The 22,503-nt window shown below is 28.4% G+C and overlaps 1 protein-coding gene across 3 annotated transcripts in view; it reads left to right on the forward strand.

The window, feature by feature from the left end:
* Nucleotides 1-14,762, forward strand: part of LOC107442832 (uncharacterized) — a 31,952-nt gene extending 17,190 nt beyond the window's left edge. The window contains exons 8-13 of one of the 3 annotated variants that reach the window (XM_087166960.1): nucleotides 209-311; nucleotides 2,949-3,134; nucleotides 4,373-4,494; nucleotides 7,827-7,890; nucleotides 9,407-9,538; nucleotides 13,033-14,762. In XM_087166960.1, the coding sequence (XP_087023086.1) occupies nucleotides 209-311; nucleotides 2,949-3,134; nucleotides 4,373-4,494; nucleotides 7,827-7,890; nucleotides 9,407-9,532 (601 nt within the window). In that variant the 3' untranslated portion in view covers nucleotides 9,533-9,538; nucleotides 13,033-14,762. Of the gene's footprint in view, nucleotides 1-208; nucleotides 312-2,948; nucleotides 3,135-4,372; nucleotides 4,495-7,826; nucleotides 7,891-9,406; nucleotides 9,539-9,782; nucleotides 10,869-13,032 lie in introns of those variants that run through there. The other 2 variants (XM_087166969.1, XM_087166964.1) reach the window with 2 other exon arrangements.
* Nucleotides 14,763-22,503: the final 7,741 nt, after the last annotated feature.

The raw sequence follows: 22,503 nt of genomic DNA on the forward strand, positions 1-22,503 counted from the left end.
ATGGTAATTTTGACTTCACTGATGACATTTTTATTTGAACTCTTTAGTCCTATATTTTGTAGAAGAAAAAAATACCCTTTTTATGTTAACAGAAATATATGTAGTATTTTTCTCATTCATTCATTGTACTTGAAATAAACTTTCTCTGTAAATTCTGGTTCCTGCTATTATTGTGCTGATTTTTTAACTAATATGATACAATATTTAGGTCTTGCCACTTAGAAACTAAGAAAATGTTTGCCACGGTACAAACCAATTACGATAGAGTTACAAAGTTGTTGCAGATTCAGTCTAGAGATGAAAAAGACAAGGTTTGCATTTTTTCTTTTCCTACAATAAATGAAAAACAAAAACAAAAAATTTCGCAATTGTTTTTTTTTTTTTAACCCCTTTTTTACTCGCCCCCGTGAAAATGACGGGGTGAGGTTTTGCCCTCTATTTCTTGCTCTCGTGATATTTCCGGGCTGGAGTGTTCAGTAGTAACGCGCCAATAGGAAATAAAACTAATTCATTTCTTTTGCCCAAAAAACATTTTATTTCTCATTTTACACACCAGGTGGCAGTGCCTGGATATTTTTAAGGTCATTGTAGATGTAGGAAGGAAACCAGGATGTAGGAAGGAGACTCGATACTACTGTCCAGATTGTGACTTTGGCCTCTGTATCTCATGCTTTGAGATTTATCACAGGAAAAAATTACTAATCTTTATTTATATTATACGTAAGTTTAATAAAATTCGTTTTTAACGTTTCAAACACATATTTTTTAAATTTTACTTACTTGCTGAAAAACCAACATTAAGTCACATGTTGATGTGACTTCATGTGCAGATGTGTGCAGAATGTTGGGTTTTCCTAAAAATTTAATTTTTTAAAATTTCAAGCTAAAAACAAATCAAAAATTAAAAATGAATATATATATTGTTCATACACATATTTTTATATAATTTTCAGGGATTAAAAAAAAGGTCTCTTTTATGACCGTTTTCTTGAAAATTAACTGATCGTTAAAGGGTTAATATCTCATAGATATATTGTTCATACACATATTTTTATATAATTTTCAGGAATAAAAAAAATGGGCACTTTTATGACCGTTTTCTTGAAAATTAACCGATTGTTAAGGGGTTAATATCTTATTAATTTTAGTCTTTGTTTACTCTAAATGTGCAAGTATTCATTTTTACAGTTTTCATTTTTACAGTTTCAGCAAAATAAATGAATAAACCAAGTTTTTTTTAAAAAAAAATAATGATAATGTTAAATGGTGGGAATTCTGATTAAACAGTGAGGACTTGGGTGAAACAGGATTTGGAAACTAAGGTTAAGAGTTCAGGGTTTTGAAGCAGCACATAGTCATAAATTCTCCAAACTAAAGCAACTGTTGGCTACTCTGTCACTTTTCATGCTATTATGTACTTGGAAATTCTCATTGATGAAGTATCATTGCTGCAAACAACGTCGATATTTTTATTTTAATAAAAAAGTAAATATTCTAATAAAAACTGGATTATTAATTTTTTGCTTTATTCTTTTGTTAATATTATGTACAATTTTTCATAATTTGAACCATGATTTTCATAATAATAAAACATTTCATAATTTTTTATTATATCTTGCAAGTTACATACTATAATACAGTAGAGAACCAACTATCCGGTATGCTCGGGACCATCGCTATCCCGGATGTCCGAATTTCCCTGTTTTCTGGATCGACCAAAAAGTGTCGTTATCAATGTATTAATGAACCCGAATTACGAGGAAAAAGTGTAAAACGTTTTAAAGTCAGAGAAAAAAGAAAAGCACTCCTAAATTTAAAAAGAAAAAATGGTAGAAAAATAACATTTAAAAGAATTTAAAAAAATTGCAAGTTTAGACCAGAAAAACAAGTTTTAAAAATACAAATTTCTCCTATTTATTTTTTAAAAATAATTACAATTCCTAAATTAGCTAATATAAATAAAACCAATGATTAAATAACGCAATATATTTCATACCTAATTAAGCAGGGGGAAAATGATAAAATAAAAGGAAAATTTATTAATCTAAATAAAAACAACGACAATTATCAAACCGAAAAGATAGTTGAAAAGAGGCACTATCACTAACATAAATATTAATACCCGGAACAAGGCAAGATCAATAAGATCAACGCAATTAAGAAAAGAAAAAAACTAATGATAAAATTTATGAATAAAAAGAATTAATTTATGGAGTGCGAAATTTATCGTGAAAAAAGAAAAATCAAACGTAGTGGAATCAGAAAAACAAAACTGCAATCTGTTTCATAAAATAATCGTATGTTTAAATTAATAAACAATTCTCATTTTTTTTTTATTTTTATAAAAACACGATTTTTAACGAAAGTAGATGCGATTCCACATCAAGAAAAACTTGCAAATGATACCGCACTTCCAAAGAATCAGAATTTTTTCGAAAGAAAAATATTTTATTTTTCTTAATTGATGTCAAAAATATAGATATATCTTTCATCTTCTGTTCAGTGACATACTTGTGCAATGCATTTTTCCCACCCCCTCGTAAATCAAAGAGTAAACGAAATCAGCATGCCACTCCTTTGAGTTTGATTGACGGCCTAAAGATGAAAATAAAACATTCATCCCTTTCCTGTCTTCTCTTCGTCTGAAGATCTTCAAGGTCACGGAAGAAATGACGTTTCTCTGGGTTAACGGGGGGGGGGGGGAATTCTCCCCTTCCTCACATTTTCCTCTACTCAACTTCAAAGATGAGTCCAATTTCCGCTTTTTTTCATAATTGTTCTAGTTTGAAATTTCGGTTAAACTGAGCAAAATTTTCCCCGGTTATCTGGATACCGGATAAATGGTTCTCTACTGTAGTATAAAAATATTAATTTTATGACTTTCATTCAATTTTTGGTCAAAGATGTTAACTATTTATGAATGAAGCTATTGATCTTTTACATTTCAGACTGCAAATGATATAGAGCGAGAAATGGATACAAAGATGTATTTAGAGCAAATTGATCAACTCACTGCAAAACTATTAGATAGTGAGCAGAAAATACAAGAATATGAAGAAAGGAATAAAGCTCTCACTTCTGAGTTGAACACTTTAAAAGAGGATTCAGAAACTATCCCAATACTCAAAGCCCAGGTACTTCTTTATTTATTTAAATTTTGAAATGTAGAACAAATATTTTTGTCAATGTGTTAACCATAAGTTTATATTGTTGTTTTTACTGAAATGACTCTAATATCAAGTTAATTGGTTTATAACCATGTACAGTAGAGAACCGATTATCCGGAACGATCGGGACTATCGCTATTCCGGATAACTGATTTTTCCGGTTTTCTGAATCGCTGCAAAAAGCCGTTTTTTTAGTGTTAAACCCAACTAAAAAAAAATTTTTTTTGGAAATAATCTTAGAAATAAGAAAAAACAATGAGGTAATACACTAATGATTATTTCTGAAATGATGGTAAGGTAAACATCTTTCAAAAAAGAAAGAAAAATCCTAAAATCTTATGAGGAAAAAATTTTTTTTTAAAAAAAATTGCGGGAAAATTTATCGAATTTTGTTCCGGTTTTTTGGTTTCCGGTTTTCTGATTTCCGGATAATGGGTTCTGTACTGTATAATTAAGATTTCCAAAGGAAAGCATTTTGTTGAACCTCAAACAGATTTTCTATTTTTCTCATCATAACATGAGTTGATATTTAGATGGTCTTAATGTTTAGTTTAAAATTAATATTTTAAAAATAGTTTTGAGTTATGTATATATATATACATAACTCAATTTTTTGTTAATTGATATTTAACAGCTCATTTTTTTGTTAATTGATATTTTAAAAAAAATGGTTTCTTTTAATACAACAGTGTTGTCCCAACAAACATTTTATGAAATAAGGGAATACACTGTCGCCGTTTACATTTTGTTCAATTGTATTGGTGACTTTATAAAGTTAGGGTAACAAAATAGATGAATAATTGTAAAAATTTGAGTGAGATGAAGTTGCAATTGTAATTCTAAAAAAATATTTAGATATAAATTTTATTCCAATTGAAAAGGAAACTAAATTGTGTTAATACAATATTAACATTGTTGTCTTTTGTTGAATACTATGTAATTTTTATGTAGAAATTTTTGTTTTTAATAAACAAAATGATTGCAAAGTATTTGTGGGGTTTCGTAAGCAAAGCTGGCATGGAGTAAGCTTTCTTTAACTGGTCTAAGACCATGTTTTTATCATGAAATCTCTACTTGGACTTTATAAAGTAAAATGTTATATAAGTTCTTTTTAGAACAAAATATCTAATTTTTCTTATTGTTTTTCTTTTTGCTGCGTTATTAAAATTTTGAACAAAGTTATAAAAAGAGTGTGTATTTATTAGGCTGAAGTTTATAAAATGGATTTAGAATCAGCTTCTTTAGCCCGTGATGCTGCTAAAGAAGAAGTGAACAGATTAGCTCAGCAGTTACATGAGGTGGGGTCTGCTTCTTGTTGTGATAGCAGGTATGTATAACTATCTCCAACTTTAAAGTTTCCTAGAAGATTGAAACTTATCAGTATTTCTTTTATTATAATTATTATTAATATTTGTGTCAAATTATTCTTATTTATTATTCTTATTAATTAATTACTTGTATTAATTATTATTCTTGTTTAAATATTAACTATTCTTCATATTAATTATTAATTTATTGTCATATTATTATTATTAATTATTATTTATGCATAGAGTCCCACAGTGACATGTTTAGATTTAGTTTAATAATGATTGCAAGTTACGGTTCCCAGTAGATCAACCCAAGTCAAGCATCACTGTTATGTCAGTGATGCTTGATTGTGGTCAGTGGTCAGAAGATGAGTGGATGACCACTTTGATTAGCCAACAGAGAAGCTGTGGGTGCATAGTATCAGTCCTCTTTCTACTGTAAAGTGTTCAACTTAATGTGCAGACTTTGGGATACCTCAGCAGGGGACCCATCTCCTCTGCAGAGGATCAAAATTGTGATGGTATGTCATTGGATATATCCCTATGGATGTTTCCCAGGCTGCTGTCAGTAGCCCATTGTGCAATGCAAATAAAATAATTCATCATTATCAAGGTTCTTTTTATGCCAGTCTGGCGCATTAGTACTACTATTATGCATAGAAATAAAAGTTGCCTTACTAATTTTCTGATTCTTGTTAGGAAAAAAAAATTACCTGACATGATTTTTAATATAGAAAAACAATTTCAATATCTTAAGCTGACATCAGCCACCATTTAATAAAAATTAAGTTTACTTGAAATTTTTTGTTTGCTATTTTACATCATTATTATCATTTGTTTATAATACTTGCTATTATTATTCAAAATTAAAAGCTTAAAAAATAAGTGGTAAGTATTATCACAATATATCCGTACAAAAATGATTGTCTTACAAATGCCAAATTTTGTCATAACATTTTTAGTCACATTAATCTGATCACCACTTACTTATGACACCAATGTTAAATAATCAGTCGCAGAAGTCACGTGGCAGCGCATTGCAGTGTTGTGTTCATAAATGGTGTCTAACGAAATTTTGAAAACACTGCAATGGTTGGCGTAATGCAGAAACAAGAATGTCATACATTTGTAGTTTAAGAGCATCAGAATGAGTTTACTATACACCCCTGGCCAATAATTTTAAACCAATCAAGATTTTTGAATTTATTATTAATGTGGAGCCACCTGAATTTATTATTAATGTGGAACCACCTGAATTTATTAATGTGTGACCATTAATTTTATGAGTTAGAATAATCAATTTTTACCAATTTATTTATTTTCCAACATACTGAATTGTGATAAGGGTGATAGAAATTCACTCTTTTACTTTTCTGGGTATAACGTGTCAGCAGCAGCTTTGATTTTTATATTCCAAGCAAAAACTGAAATAAATTTGCAATTAAGGAATTTTTTCAAACAATTCATTTATTGTTATTTACAGTTGCACATTACAAAAGTAAAATTTTTTTATCTTTTGCTTTTCTCACATTAATTGGATAATATGAGTATCACGTTTTTCAAACAAAACTTAAATATTAACACATTAGCTACTGTATAAAATAAAGGTATAATTCTTTGTGTATCAGGATAAGAATAAATTAAAACTGTGTAAGGAAATTTGAATTATAGAAAATTCTAAAAATACTTGAGATTTACTTAGTATTTAATAATCTGAAGATGTTTATTCTGCCGTGCAATAGAAAAATTAACATAATCCACAAAAAGATTCAAAATTAAATTTTTAATATATTTGGTGTTTTTGTATGATTTGCTATTAATTGAAAAAAAAAAATTCAGAAATTTTGTTTTATCTTTCTTTTGAAATTTTATCTTAGTGTTCAAAACATTAGTGTTAGAAAGAATGTAGTTGTCAAGGTACTTTTCTCAAAATGTATTATTAGGCATTTACTTTGTTTTTTCGATTGCACGGCAGTATTATTATTAGAATCTCAGGTATTCATTATTCTTAGAATCTTAGATTCTTCTTATTATTAGAAAATATTGTTTCATTTAGTCCATGAATATTATCTGTAATCTAAACCGCATTCTATTAAATAAAATGTTTACTGTGTACCATAAATGGTTCGTATAACAGCTAATGTGTTAACCTCTTGCCTGCCGAGGAAAATTTTGAGATTCACCACCCAGTGCCAATGGTTTCCACAGAGTCACATATTTTTATGGTGTGTATTGAAGAAGAAAAAAAAGCCACGCTTTTCAACCAAAAATCTGTTTACTTTTACGAAAGAAATACGAGAAATAACAATATGTCTTTGAGGGAAACCTGTGGCCACCCAGTTCCACTGGTTTCCACTGAAGCGAAAGAAAAGTGAAAATGTGCATACTACTCAAAAGAAGCACATGCAATAAACTGCACAGCTGTGATTTACTTTCGAGAAAAAATTTACCTTCTCTCTCCCCCTCTTGTCTGAAATCCTTTGAAAACACTCTCAAGGTCATTCTATTGCACTCCTAAGCTGTGGGAGTAGTTTTACTGATAACAGCACATGGCAAAGCGCAATGCGTACTTTGGAAAGGCATATGCATGGCTTGTACCATTTGTAAAAATTGCTTAAAGGTACTTATTTTCGATTTTGGTTTATTAAAAGCTCTTGAAGGTGCTTTTTTATTGGGAGTTTTTAAAAAGTGTTCAATTTTCCTTTTTCGAAATTAAACATTTTTCTTTTCCTATGCGCTTTTTGCCACGTATTATGCAAAAGCCTGTTTTTCGCATTGTTCTTTTCAAGGTTTTCATAATTCATTCGAACACAATGTTTTTACCCACGCTACGTAACGTATGAAAGTGCCAATCATCTTACATGGTTGAAGAAATTCTTGCGGGTCCGCATGTGCGTTTACTGAGCTAGATTGGGTGAGATTCTTGCACTTTCATGTGCAACTCTGCTGCATTTTGCGCAATATTCTCAATTTCAGGCTTCATCTTTTTATGGCGGCTAAAACGATCAAGAAAAAGAGTTCTTTGTCAGAAACTAGTTATTTTATCATGATCATGTAAATTCTTGGAAAATTATTTTGCATTTCGTTATTGTATCTAGTGCTTAAAAATATTTTTAGTGCTTAAAAAGTACTCAAAAGGTGCTTATTTTTTGTTGAAAGATTTGCACACCCTGGTATATATATATATATATATATATATATATATATATATATATATATATATATATATGTACGCCCAAGGATGGCAAGGGGTTACTGTACTTACGTTTTTTACCGTCAATATCAGCATTTTAACTTATTAAACAAACTCAAAATATTGCTGAGCATTATAATCTCTCTCTCTTTTTAGTCATGGAAGTATGATGGGAGCCTCAAAAGGAAACGGAAAGAAAAAACCGAACATTTATAAAAAGGTACCTTTTTTACTTAATATAAAACCATGGCATGAAATTTCTGTTTAAAAGACACTAGCCAAACTAAAAGTTATGCTTGCCACTATTTTACATTCATGGAAAATTTAAACTTTTTTTAAAATGTTAATTATAACTTTTAAAATGTACTATAAAAAAACTTATTGGTGACATAAAAAAAATGTATTAATAATAATCTCAAATCAAAATAAGGTTGTCTTATTAAAACTTCCAAAAGTAATAATTTGGAACACAAATTTTTGAAATTTACTTTAATACATATTCCCCTTCAAACTTGGCTTATACTTGTGCTATTATATGAGTTTTTTCTCGTATGATTTTCTACATAAAAGGGGAAAATATATTACTTTAATTAGACCTGTTTCATTGCCATTTTGTTTATCAAGTAATACTAATTATAAAAATAAAGTTAAATTGAATGTATCAGTAAATTCTGTCAAAATCTGAATAGTTGCTCCAGACTTCTCTGAAATACCAAACATCTTCATCTAATATTATAACTAATATAGGACTTTTATTTAATCTGTGCTTAGTTTTTTGCACTTGTTTTAAGAGGAAAAAAATTTCTTTTAGAAAGTGTGAGGAAAAAATACATAACAAGTGTGAGAGTGTCTTGTAAAATCTACTCAATAATGGTGAATAAATAAGAATTCTCAAATAACTCTGTTCATTATAATTTACATGGTATCTGTTAAAGCTTAATTTGTATTATGCTTTATCTTCCTTTTCTTTACCCATATTTAATATACATTTTATTTAGTTTATTTAGTTAGTATGTTATTTAGTTTCTTACTTCATAAAAATTATTTAAATCAATGATTGTTTTTATTTTAGTTATCAAAATCTTTAAAATCAAATAGCTTTGGAAAAAAAATTTAAATTTATTTCTTTTTTTTTAAATATTGTATATATGCACAGAACAAGCTTTTCTTTTTAATTGAAGTATTCTGATGTGGAAGTATGTAATGTATTAAAAAATGTATTTTAATATTGAGAAGCTATTTGATTTTTTGTTGAATATGTGACACAGTTTAACAAAGATATTAATGAAATGATTTTTAAAAAAGCATCATGAAAGTATGGAGCATATAAACTTTTTGTGTTGTGTTACTAACCTCTTTCCTTTTATCTCATTTATTATTTATTTTTTATGCTAATTTAAATTTTCTAGCATTTATAGTTTGTTATATAATTTAATCTAGTTTAACAGCTATTTTTTATAAATGATACATTATTTATTATTTCAATAGGGTCTTTAAAAATATTTTTAATTTTTTTTTTCTTTTCAACAAATGTCAGCTTCAGATTGAAATATTTGTCCAATTTTAAAAATTGTTTAGAGTATTGTAGTTTTTAATAATCTGGAAAGGTATTTTTCTTTGTTAACAAAGTAAAAGCTTTAGGTTGTAGCATTTTTAAATTAAATTTTTTTTCCCTTAACATTATTACATAAAATTCAAAAAAAATCCCTGTTTCTTATTTTGTACATCATTTCTAGCCTGATGGTGTACAAGAGAGAAAACTATATGAATGCCCACTTTGTTGCTTTGGATTTACAGATATTCAAGCATGTGCAAACCATGTTAATGACTGTCTTGATAAACATGAAGCTGCTTTTGACTAAAGTTATGTGAGGATTAGACTATTTGCTAGTTCTTAGATTCTTGAAATAAGTTTTTTTCCTCCATAATATTCGAAGAATAAAAGAGAGTTTAGAAAAATTCAAGAAATAATTAGAGAGGACTATAATTTTTGAAGGTTGTTTATAAAATGAAGCTTTGTGTTGCAGCACTTTTAAATTTAACATTTTCATTTAATATTATAACTTAAAATTGAGACACTTCCCTGTTTCTTATTTTACACATCGTTTTTAGCCTGATGGTGCGCAAGAGAGAAAAATTTATGAATGCCCACTTTGTTGCTTTGGATTTACAGATATTCAAGCATGTGCAAACCATGTAAATGACTGTCTTGATAAACATGAAGCCGGTTACAACTAAGAACTTATTATTCAAGCTATATTACAGTGTTTGACACGATTCCTTGTTTTGTGTAAAATAAGTTTTAGTGCTTTTAAGGCATCTCTAATACTTTTTCATATGCATTACCTCTAAATCTTTAATTCATAATACTATGTATCACAATATTTATCTTCAAGATAGAAATGTTAAATAATATTAATTGAATTCAAGTTCAGTTTTAAAAATCACATATATTTCAAAAATACGACATTTATTTTGACAATTTTAGATGCCTTGTGAATATTGTAGAAAGTAAGATTATGTATATTATTTTACTATAAATGTTTCTGCTAACTATTACTCAAAAATTACTTTTGATCTATATAGGTTAACTGAAGTATAATTTGTTAAAGTCTAATTAGCTTAAATTATTTTGTACTTTAAATTTATTATTGTTTATATCTAATTCACATTACTAATTCTCAATTATTTTTACATTAATTATTGTCATCATAGTTAGTAATAAAATATTTTTATTTACGGCATTTAGCATTTGTAACTATACTAAAAATTATTATAAAGTTACAAAATGTATTATTACAAGTTAGTAGTTTCTATTCAAATTGTTTTTCTTAAATTTTATTTTTTAGAATTTTAAAGAAAATGTTTAAAATAAATGGTATAAAAGTTTTTTTTTTTTTTTTTTTTTGGAGTGGGTATGTAGAAAGAATGATTTTTATTCTTAAATTTATATTAAAATGTACATTACTAAAGATCTGAATGGTTTTTGATATTAAAATTTCCAAGATTAGTTTATTTTAAAATTTCTTTTTTGAAACATGAAACAGAAGCTTCTGCTTGAGCATACAAGTGGCTTTATGAAGCCACTGTATAAGTAGTACAATTATTTTATACTTTAAAAATTATTATTTAATGAGCAATACAGTTTTATAGAATTGTTATATGTGCAAAAGTGAATAAAAAAGTTAGCGATCTGTCTTAATAGCATTGTTACTGTTTCCATTGTTACTTTTATGCAGAAATGAGATAAAAAAGATATTTTGTTCAGTTTCTTCAGTTTTTCTCCTCACTGTACTTAAAATTTCAATTAGCAATGTGCATTGTTATTGTTACTCAGGATGCGCCACGTTTTTAAAAAGTGCTTAGTTTCGATTTTCGTTTTTTAAAAGCTTTTAAAGGTGCTTTTTTTATTGGGTGTTTTTAAAATGTGCTTACTTTTCACTTTTCTAAAAAGAGTTTTTTTTCTTTGTCATGTTGATTTTGCCACGTTTAATGCAAAAGTGTGGTTTTCACATTGTTCTATTCAACGTTTTCACAAATCATTCAAACACAATCTATTTCGACGTACCGTCATTCTGTAGTGTATAATTTTACATGCCAATCATTTTACATGTTTGATGAATTGCTTGCTGGTCCTCATGTGCATATATCAAGCGGGATTCAGTGGGAATTGTTTTTGCACTATCATGTGCATTTCTGCTGCATTTTGCAAGAGATTCTCAATTTCCAGCTTCATTTTCCATCCTCTGAAATTGAACCGAAAAATCTCTCATCTTTTTATGGTAGCTTATGTAATCAAGAAAGAGTCCTTCGTCAGAAACTATTTATTTTATCATGATCATGTAAAGTCTTTGAAAATTATTTTGCATTTCGTTAATGTATATAGTGCTTAAAAAGTACTTCAAAGGTGCTTATTTTTTGTTGAAAGATTTGACTATGCACACTGTTACATATACTTTCCAAAAGGCAGCAACATAAAATGAGCTTAATTGTAAGTTTTACGTCTCTTATTCACGCCATAAACATATCAAATGATTTTAGTTCACGATTATGTATACAAATTATATATATATTCATAAAAAAGAATTTGTTGACCTATTGTAATACTAGTTTATAGGATATTATGTATTTTATGCTTTAAATCATCTGAGGGTCTTGCATGCTATTAAGAAAGAAAATTGTGCTTTGTGGGAAAACATGCTTGCAAGTTTTTTAATTTGTAATAGCCCCTAAATATTAGCTTAGTAAACATTTGTATTAGTGCTTGCAACTTTAGTAGCCATGTGTTGTATGTGTTGGTTTGTTTTGTGTTGTACCTTATTTAACTAGTAAGTCATTGAATTTAATTCATATGAATATCTTCATTTTCGATCTAACATATTAATTTAAACAAATCATGTATTTTATTAGGCAATTGAAGCGTTTAAATAATTATTGTTAATTCTTTTTATTGTTAGATTAATAGTTATGATTGTTTTCTTATTTGTTAAGCTGATATGGAAAATATAGCAAAGATTTATTTTCTCATTTTAAGTATTATTTACTTTTGTGTTTTATTGTTTTGAATATGCGATATTCCTTGAAATTTCTTGATGCTGATTATTTAATTTATTTTGCATTAATTTGCATAAAGTATTTGTATTTGCAAATTTGACCAGACTTTTTTTTCCTTCCTATTTTGTGCTTTATTTACAATCCTTAAGCAACTGATTTTTTAAATAAATTTAATATTTTCTTATGAAGTATAATAAAGTTATGAAACATAGTAAAGTTATTTTCTATGTGATATTCTTGAACAATGGGGTTATATGCTATGTTTTTTAGTTACAGTTTAATTTTTATTCAATAATTATTTTGTAACTTTTCGAGCTTTACAGAGATAAAAACTTAATAATATTCTCTAGTTTAAACTTATTAAAAATTTTGATTAAATGAACGAAATAATATTATAGTAAAACAGTGGTTTTTTATTTGTATCACCATCCCTAACAATTAGTTCAGATAAGTAGAAATACGGACCCAATTTTGGATATACGGCTAGTACTAATGTTCAACTCTGTAGTCTTATAATTTTGTACCCAATCCCGAAGACAAGGAAACCCCTGGATCAGTGCTCCCAGAGGTATGATTTGTTATGGGAACATGGAGAACTTTGTGACTCAGTCAGTCACTATTTACTACACAGGAAGTCTTCCTTCGTTGGGGATCGAACCTACGACCTCTTGGGACATGGGCCCAGTGCCCTACCAGCCAGACTATCGCGGCCCCCTATATACTTATTAAAATATTTTATCATATTTTGAGCTGTACACAGACATTTATTGCAATTTTAGATTTTATTTAATTATTTAACTGTTTTCAGCTGGAGTTAAAACTAAAAGATGAACTCTTTTGTTGTCCTCTTTGTTTGAAAGGATTTACAAGTCTTCGAGCAGTTGAAAGCCATGCCAATGATTGTATTGATCAATCAGAAAAATCACATTAAAATTGTGCCACTGTAGGAGAAATAAAATATGTTACTTATTCATTTATAAAATATTTTCAAAATAGACATTTCACATAAAACTTAATATTATGTGTTAACATAGTACAAATATTTTTCGCATACCAGTTGCAAGAATGCTAACTACTGTAAATTTAATACAATATCTAAGGAGTTATCTAGTAATCATGAATAATCCAATTTTTATCTTTTTTAAAAAAATGAATGGAATGATAAAATAGAATGAATGAAATAAAGGGAATGAATGAAAAAATAAATTGATGTTGTATAAAATGTAAATTTGGGTTTACTGTTTATTTTTATGTTTTTCAAAATTAAGAGACAAATTTGCACTTTTCATGTTTAATAGACTTTCAGAAACTAAATCTAAAAACTCTTTTGGAAAGCCCTGTTTCTATAGTTAAATGTATTTTCATTGCTTGGAGAAAAATAATTTGTAATCAACATTTAAGAATTATAAATTTTGCATTTTAATATCACTAAAGAAGAGTATCATTGAAAATTATTTTTACTTAGAATTTATTAAACTGTATGCCAACATTGTACTTACAAATGCTAAACGATTTTCAAATTTGATGCAAATATTTAAGAAAGAATAAATTTGTGGATTTTTAATTTTTACAGTTTATATTTTAATTATTATACGTACGGAATGTTTTAGTTTTATTAATGAAGCAAATGTTCTGAGTAACTTATTTAAAGTCTTAATTTTGATGCGTGAAAAATAATAGACTAGTTTTGTTAGCTTTAATTGGGGTTTTCAAAGAAAAGCTATACCAAATAGAAAGATCAAAATGTAATTATGTGCCTTATGTTTAAAGTATACTATATTTTACTACTTGCTTGTAATGGTAATTTTATTTTGATTGTAATTTGTTGGTTAATATTGTAAATATTGTTGAAAAATAAAACCTCTGTTGAAAAGCTAGCAAGTCTTTCATTAAAATATGGGTGAATCATTTTTTCTTTAGCTCTGTATCATTTTTACAGGTTCCTGTTAAAATATTTTAGCATAAGCTATTATAATAAATATATTCCTGCAGTAAAAATAAAAATATTTTTTTCCTACAAAAACAATAAATTTCACATAGTGTTATACTTATTTTAAATTGAATTTTCAATTGTTGTTTGTAACTAAATGATAGTTGCTTAAGTGTGGTGATTTGTTTCTAACATTTACTAATTTTTTAATTGCACTGTTTAACTGTTTCTTATTTTTGTCTGACTATAAATTATGTATGTATTATAATATATATTTCAATATTAATGTATGTTGTATTAATATATATGTATAATTCATTTATCGATATGAATCTATAATATCAGTATATAAATGTATTTCGATCATTTTTTTGACTGCAAGTATTGGTGCCATAGTTATTCAAATAATCCAGCAACGTTATCCATTGGCACAGTAAATATTGAATGTGATATTTACTAGAGTTACATCAATTTAACTTGGCACATAAGCATGCTAAAGTGTTGAATACTGCTAAATTAGATTGATGTTTAATTATAGTGTTATTTTAGTTTATTTTTTGATTGTGTATATTAGTTATTCCTTGTTAAAAAATAAAAGTTTTCACTAATTTCGGGTTTGTATTTGTTTCTCCAGTTTCATCTGACATTAACAAAATAACACAATACCTAAATTTTCAAAAATATAAATTAAAACTATAGATCAAATTAAAAGGTTTAAAATAATTCTTATATCACTCATTTTCTTTCTCTTACTTTTATTTTTGATTTTACTGCATGTAAATATTTTTACACTATAGTTATCTACAATGTGTGTAAAGAACTTACACTATGATTAATGATGATATACTGTACATAAATCATAGTGCACTGTATAGACTTAAACCAAGAGTCTAAATCTGAAAGTATTTCTTTCTCCCTTTAACATCATTATGAAAAATTAATAATGATTTTGTAGGCTTTGGTTTAACATAAAAGTTAGGTTTTTAAAACAATTATTACATTACCTGCTGAATATCTGTTCTCAACCAAGGTTAAATGTAAAAAAAATAGGAATTAGTAAATTAGTATTCGTTGAATGAATTAGAAATAGTTGGAATAAATTGATGTTTTTTACATTACCCAAGAGCTCAAAGAAATCACTTGGTGCAGCATTTAATAAGCTTCGTAAAGAAGGTCGTTGCAGCTGTCTAAGCAGGATAATTGTTGCTCTAAAAAACCACTGATCTAACTTGATAGCTTGTGCATGCACAAACTGAAGAATGATGCTTTTTGTTTATCACTTTGCAGCACCTCTGCACTATTCTCAAAACTAAAAGGCTTTTACCAATGCAGTTAAAAAATATAAAAAAGTTTTCTTAAGTTTAATTTTAATCCCTTCTCGACTCAAATTTGTTATATTAAGAAAAATGAACATTTCCCTTTGTTAAAAGTATCATTGCTGAGCATGCTTGATAACTGCAATTCTCCAGAAAGATTACAAAGTAATAAGTATTCCAAACTTATGAATTTTGTACATTTGTCTTAGAATGAAATATACAATTTCAGTTCGTACGTTTTGTCCAATCCTTTATGTACTTGTTCATAACTTCATTTATTTAAAGTTCATTTCTTTGCACTTGTTCATAACTTCATATCCAAGTTGAATAGTTCAAATTTCTACTGTTTCATTTACTGAAGGAGGACAAAATTTATTACAAGCTATATTTTTATAGTAAATAAGTAAAATAAATATATCTATTATTTTATTATTTGTATTTCGGCAGTGTTTGTTAATATACAGTGCACCCAAGGTTCAATCATGCAAAATCTAATTTTTTTGATAAATTTTTTAAAATATTTCATTTGTTAGGAATTTTTTAGAATATTTATTTCATGTTTATTTGTTTATGTGGTTCAAGTCTTGCAGTAAAACTTTTTGACCATTTTTTCATTAACTAGAGTGCTGAAAATATTAATTTTTGGTCAAATTCCTTAGGGTGTCATATTTGTCCTGATTTTTCTGATAAAAATACTTTGTTCTGATGTTCAGCTGTTCTGTCTTGATATTCCGGATTGTTTTGTATGTTTAAAACATTACGTTTTCTTCTAATAAAATTCCGATTTTAATATAATCAAATTGTACAATCAAAGATTCAGATTTTCGATCCAACACCTTTTTTTAAATTTAATTAGTGATGCTAGAATTTTAAAAAATCGCAAACTGCAATCAGTTCAAGCTTAATAGGCCGCCATACCACCCGAGAAACTTTTCGTCGCATTTTTTCTTTCACCTCCATTACTAATTTAAAAGAAAGAATAAGAGAGTTCAGGCACACCTAGAGTAAGCCATTAAGTTTCAAATTGATGAGAAAAAAAAAATTCAAAATATGAAAGCACAAACAAAGTATTGGAAGATAACTTTTCCATTTCGTAATCCTAAGTTATCTTCTTATAATTTATTTTTATTCCGATATTCTAAAAATTTAATTTCATTATTTGAAACTTCACGGCTTACTTTAGATTTGTTTGTACTCACTTTTTCTATATTTTAAATAAGCTATGGGGGTGAAAGAGAATTTGTGACAAAAAATTTCTCCCGTGGTGTGGCATCCTCCATACATATTGCCTTACGCACTGTATTCATTGTTTCAAACTTTATAAGAATTCAGTTATTTTAAGAACTATTCACTTATGATGATATTCGCTTAATAATTTTGCATTATCAAATATTTATTGTAATGAATTCAGAGCTTTTTTTTTTTCAACAAGTGCAATAACAAATTTCGTTGTCGAGTGGAGTTATGTAATGTAGTTTCGTAATCACTGATTCATTTGAATTTAAAACTGATCCCAATCAACAATACAGTCATCATAGAATTTTTAAATGGAGGAAGTAAGCAATCATACACAAAATTTCTTTTGTTCAAAAATAATAAACGACATATTCATAGTATAGTCGTTTCAAGATTATTGAAAACGATACTTTAAAAGTATTTGATTAAGGAAGTTAAACATTGGTATTCGCAAATATTAACTAATTGATACTGGTTTTTCTTTTTTTAATCCAACAATGCTATAAAAATTCATGTATTGATCTCTTAACTACTATGAGTTATTTGTTGTGCCATTAATAAGTTTATACTGGAAACTAAAAATTTTCTTTTCTGAGCAAAGTATCTCTGGTATTAAAAATTGTTTGTATTATTGTATTTTTGGGGTAAAAATTTCCTTTATTTTTGAATCTGTAGAGCGAATTGTATATTTTTTTTTTCGTATTTTGTTTGCCCTTTTTAAAATATGTCTGGTATACCGTATATATCGATACCAAAATATCCCCTCACTTTAGTCTAATTTTTTTTACCCAGTTTTGATGCCTGAATTCAAGACAATTGTTAAAGTGCTCAAATTTCTGATCGCAATAAACTTCGATCACTTTAAAATAATTCTTTTCAGGCTTTTAGTCCACTTGATAAAAGGGTTTTTTCAAAATCTGGTTTATTTGGTTCAATTTTCATCTCTGGAAATAATCTTTCTCGTGAAGTTGTTAAAATTGTTGTTTTCATTATAAGTCTTATGCATTTTAATAAATAAAAGAAGAACGTCTGTTTAGAAGAAATTAAAAAAGAAAAAATGAAAAAAAAAAAAAAAGAAGTTTAAAAGAATTCACATATAGCAGAATCTTTGCCAAACATAGTTAATTAATCAGTGGGTCAACGCATTGGGTCAGTGTATTTAATGTAGCTGCTTTAACAGAAGTGGAAATATTAAAAATGTAATGACAGTGATGAAAAATAAATATATGCTTTAAACTTTTTTTTTGGTTAATTTTTAGTAATTTTTCTAAATAATCGAAGACAAAAGAAAATCTTCTATGATTTATTTCTTCCCTAAGAAAATGGAAGGAAATTAGATTCTCTCTCAGGAGATAAAAAATTTCAACACGTTGCCAAAACATAATCCTAATTAATTATCGATCAGCAGACGATCTTTCCTGCTGACTAATTTAATTAGATCAAACGAAAAAAACGCCCCATCTTGTTCGAAGCAGCTGATAAAGCTTTGAAATAGGATCTCATTGGTTCTGCAAAAGCACAGAAAGAAGAATCCTCTATTATCCGTTGTTCGAAAAAGGTTGTAATTGAGTGTTTTTCTCACAAAATAACAAGTCTTTGTCTATGCAGTTGACAAATTAAGGCTACCAGCTTAGAAATGAATGGTTCGTTCGTTTCAGATAAAAACGTTTTCAGTTCTTTTACGCTTTTGTTAAAAGATTGCATTAGCACTTCTTAACAAATATTCGAAGAAAAAGAAAAGAAAAAACCAGCCATGAAACAATATGATTCGATTTTTCTAGAATAAACTAAGAATTAATTCAAAGGGATTGTTTCGATTAAATTAAAGAAAATTTTATTTCTGTTTATTTAATGCATTAGCTTTATAATTAGATTTAGATTGTTTGGTTTTTATTGGGAAGTTTATTAATTGATAAGTTTGAATCCATGCTTAAAAAATTTCTCTAAAAAAAAACGTCAACTACGTACTTACACTGCAGTCGTAATGAAATGTCGCATTGTTGGTGGAATGCCATCGTTCTGAAGGGAAAGAAAAGTCTGCCAGTACAATGCTTACTTTTATTAATTAGTCGTGCCTTCCACAATGATTAGTGCACCCAAAGAATGTCATGGGAATATTTCGCAGGCCATATTGCTCCCTCTTAATTTTTTTGTATTCCGATGTTTTGCGCCATATGTGCCAACATATATCTCTCTAAAGAAGAATAAAACTTGATAAACCGTATAAGTCACTCAGTGATCGTCCAGAAATACAACTAAGAAAATTCCAGCTTTAATCACCGATGAATAGATGTCTGCATATTTGCTTTGCTAGGCGTTTGTTTTGGAAGCCCAAACGCAGCAACATTTGCTGAATAGACGTTGAAAAACTATTGTTAGCAACCACTAGGCTAAAGGTTGGTCTTTCACTTATGTCATCTATGGCTCATGGTGCACCACATTTGACGTGTCGCTAATTTGAGGCCTTTATACTTTTATTAGGGTAAATTAATTTGAAAAATTAGTTCCGAAAATACTTTCCTCCTTGTCTCAAAAGTCAATGATCGTGCCGATTTGGATGTGAGATAAATAACTGCGTTTTTCGATTACGTCAAGAAACGGAACTTTCTAAATGTTTTGTTATCAGTGCTAACATTTTCCTTAATTTTCAGTTTAACTACGGCGTAACGACTTCTCAACCGGTTCTATTAGGTAACGACTTCTGTTTGTTCCTGTAATACGGGGCAAGAAAATCTCAGTCAGTATCCAGTCTTCCCTTATCAGGCATTTATGATTTACCTTTTAATGCTAGTGCTGTCACCTTCTTCTAAATTACGTTTGTGTCGGGCGTAGATTGGTAATCCAATGAGAAAACTGCTTATTTTAGGTAGACTGTGCATTTTAAAAATTGTGAAAGAATAAAGTAAAATAACTATGCACATTAATATTTAAGTGAGAAAAACAATTAAAAAAAAAGCCGGTTAGAACGATTTGAATATTTTTTTTTACTAACTTACGATCTCGGGTGTGCATATTTTTTTTACTTTATTATTTAGGAGGATATTAAAAATATACATTAAGAACTATCAGTATCTTGAACGTTATCAAGGGAAGAGTCATAATTGTGTTTGATATAGCACTAAGAATCCTTGTGTAATTGCTATAAAATATTCTTGTATAAAGCCAATAATTTGTAATTATGGGTCGAACTGCATTTATCGATATTTTATAAAATGCATAGATATACTTGGTCACAATACCGATCAAAGTGTTTCTGATAAACCGATGAAATTTTTTAATGCACTTCATAAAATAGCATTAAATTAAAAAATAATAAAATTCATTAAAACATACACAGCTCCATCATATTTCTTGTAATTACTCATATTCCTAGATTCGAAACATAATATTTTGAAGAAATAAATTATAACAAAAGACTACATTTATAAATAAAAATTTTTAAAATATTCTCAAAAATGATTTGTTTATTTATTAAATGTTTTAAATGAATAATCCGAGGAAACTGAAACGGAAAGATGTACTTGATCATAAAAAGAAATTTAAATTGCTTCAAAAATTTGAAGGTGGTAATAGAAGTCAAATTGTTTCGAGCTCTCAAAAATAGGCACCATTTCTCAAGACTCGGCAGACGTGATTGAGGAAAACAAAAGTCTGAAGATCTGAAATAGAAAAGTAGAGTTGCCAACGAAAAGAAAAAATGGAGCACGATAGATATGTCCGTTATCAAGAATGCGATAAATCATTTATTGCCGCATGTTGTTGGAATCTTAGATATAATTAGAGCCCGGATTTTGATGACCTAAAAAATCTCAATTAATGCCCTTAAAAAGTGCAAAAAATGCCCTTACAAACTGCAAAAAATGCCCTTAAAAGTGCAAAAAATGCCCTTAAAAGTGCAAAAAATGCCCTGAAAATGCGAAAATTGCGCTAAAAATGCTTATGACATGACTTAAATAGAAGTAAAAATATTGAACTAAAACAATGTTTTACTCTTTAAAATTATTATGAGTCGTTTCAAAAATATAAAGCAATGCAATACTTGTTCTACGTTCATTAAAGTTTGAAAAATATGTTTTATATCCTAAAATAGCAAAAAAAAAAAAAGGAAAATATATTGACTCCAAAACATTTTCATTTTGTATAGAAACTTAAATGAATATAACAACTTCCATCTCATAATATTACTAAATATCAGAATTACAGTGGATTATAAATTTTTTTTTTAATATTTTGAAATGTAAACGAGCGTCTCTTGTCTGAAAACAAATTTTTATACCAGGAGAATCTTCTTTCAACGTCTACTGATGTTATTGGTGCGCACTTAAAAAGGACGGTCACACTTACTGACAATTCTTCTTCAATTTGAAAAGATGTTGCTTCACCTTTTAATATCCTAGAGATTTTCTTCATTGTTTGGAAGCCAGTGTAATAATAAAAAATTATGAAAAATAATAAAAATTAGACAAAAATTAACAAAAAATTCAAAAAATTCTTTAAAATGCAAAATATGCCCCAAAATTTAAAGAAAATGCCCTATAAATCTCAAAAAATGCTCTAAAGGACAAAAAATGTCCAAAAATGCAAATTTTGCAAAAAAATGAAAATGCCATCAAAATCCGGGCCTTAGATATAATATTTCAATTTCGATAAAGTCAAAATTCTTTCTACCCTAGTCTCATCAGCTAATTTTGAGCTTATGGAGTCGTATTTCATTCATTTGACTGCCGGTTTTCTTAATAACGACATGATTCTCACCACCTCTCCATAACGCGTGGAAATGCATTTTCTCCTGATTTGCCTCTCTCGGCCCCTGTGGTTTATCTGATTTTTATTTTCTCCTTTATTTTCTAACTAATTGGATATTAATTGATAAATGACGAAACGTGGTTTAATTGATTATATCGTCAAAAAATATATGATGTTCATATATTTTGAGTATTAATGTGTTTTAATAAATAGCATAACGGTTATAGTAAAGTTAATTAGAGATAGATATTAATCAGATAGGGCAACAAAAAAAAATGGAACACGTTAGGCACGTTCGCTATCAAGACTGCGATAAATCATCTATGCATTCTTGATAGCGAACATTGATCGCTAATCGTTGTTGAGATCTTAGGTATAATATTTCGATAAAGTCAAAATTCTTTCTACCCCTATCTCATCAGCCCATCTTGAGGCTCTGGAGTGCTATTTCACTCATTTGGAGTCCCGCAGTTGACTGATCGTTAACACACGGTTCCCAACAGATCACCGAAGTCAAGCATCACTGGCTGCGGTCAGTGTGCGGGTGGGTGACCACTTGGATCAGTCTGCATAGGGACCGAGGGTGTGCGGTATTGGTTCTCGTTAAACTGTTCTACCGTAATGTGCTCGACTTCGCGTGCAGGTCGTCGGGCTACCGAAGCGGGGGTGCCATCCTTTCCGCAGAGGATCAAAATTGTGATGGCATGTCTTCGGATCATCCTCAGGGATGTTTTCCAGACCGTCGCCAATAGCCCATTGTGCAGCTCTAGTGCGACGTAAATGAACAACAACAACAACATTCATTTGGATGACGATTTTCTTGTTAACGACATGAGTTTCTCAGTACCATAGCGTGTGGAAATGCATTTTGTCCTGATTTACCTCTCTCGGCCTCTGTGGTTAATCTGATTTTTATTTTCACCTTTATTTTCCAATTAATTGGATATTAATTAATAAATGACGATTCTTGGTCTAATTAATTATATCGTCAAGTAATATATAATGTTCATATGATTTGAATATTAATGTATTTTAATAAATACCACAACGA

Source organism: Parasteatoda tepidariorum, chromosome 1, assembly GCF_982258835.1.
Source record: "Parasteatoda tepidariorum strain Cologne lab strain chromosome 1, Ptep-v5.0, whole genome shotgun sequence".
Classification (NCBI taxonomy): domain Eukaryota; kingdom Metazoa; phylum Arthropoda; class Arachnida; order Araneae; family Theridiidae; genus Parasteatoda; species Parasteatoda tepidariorum.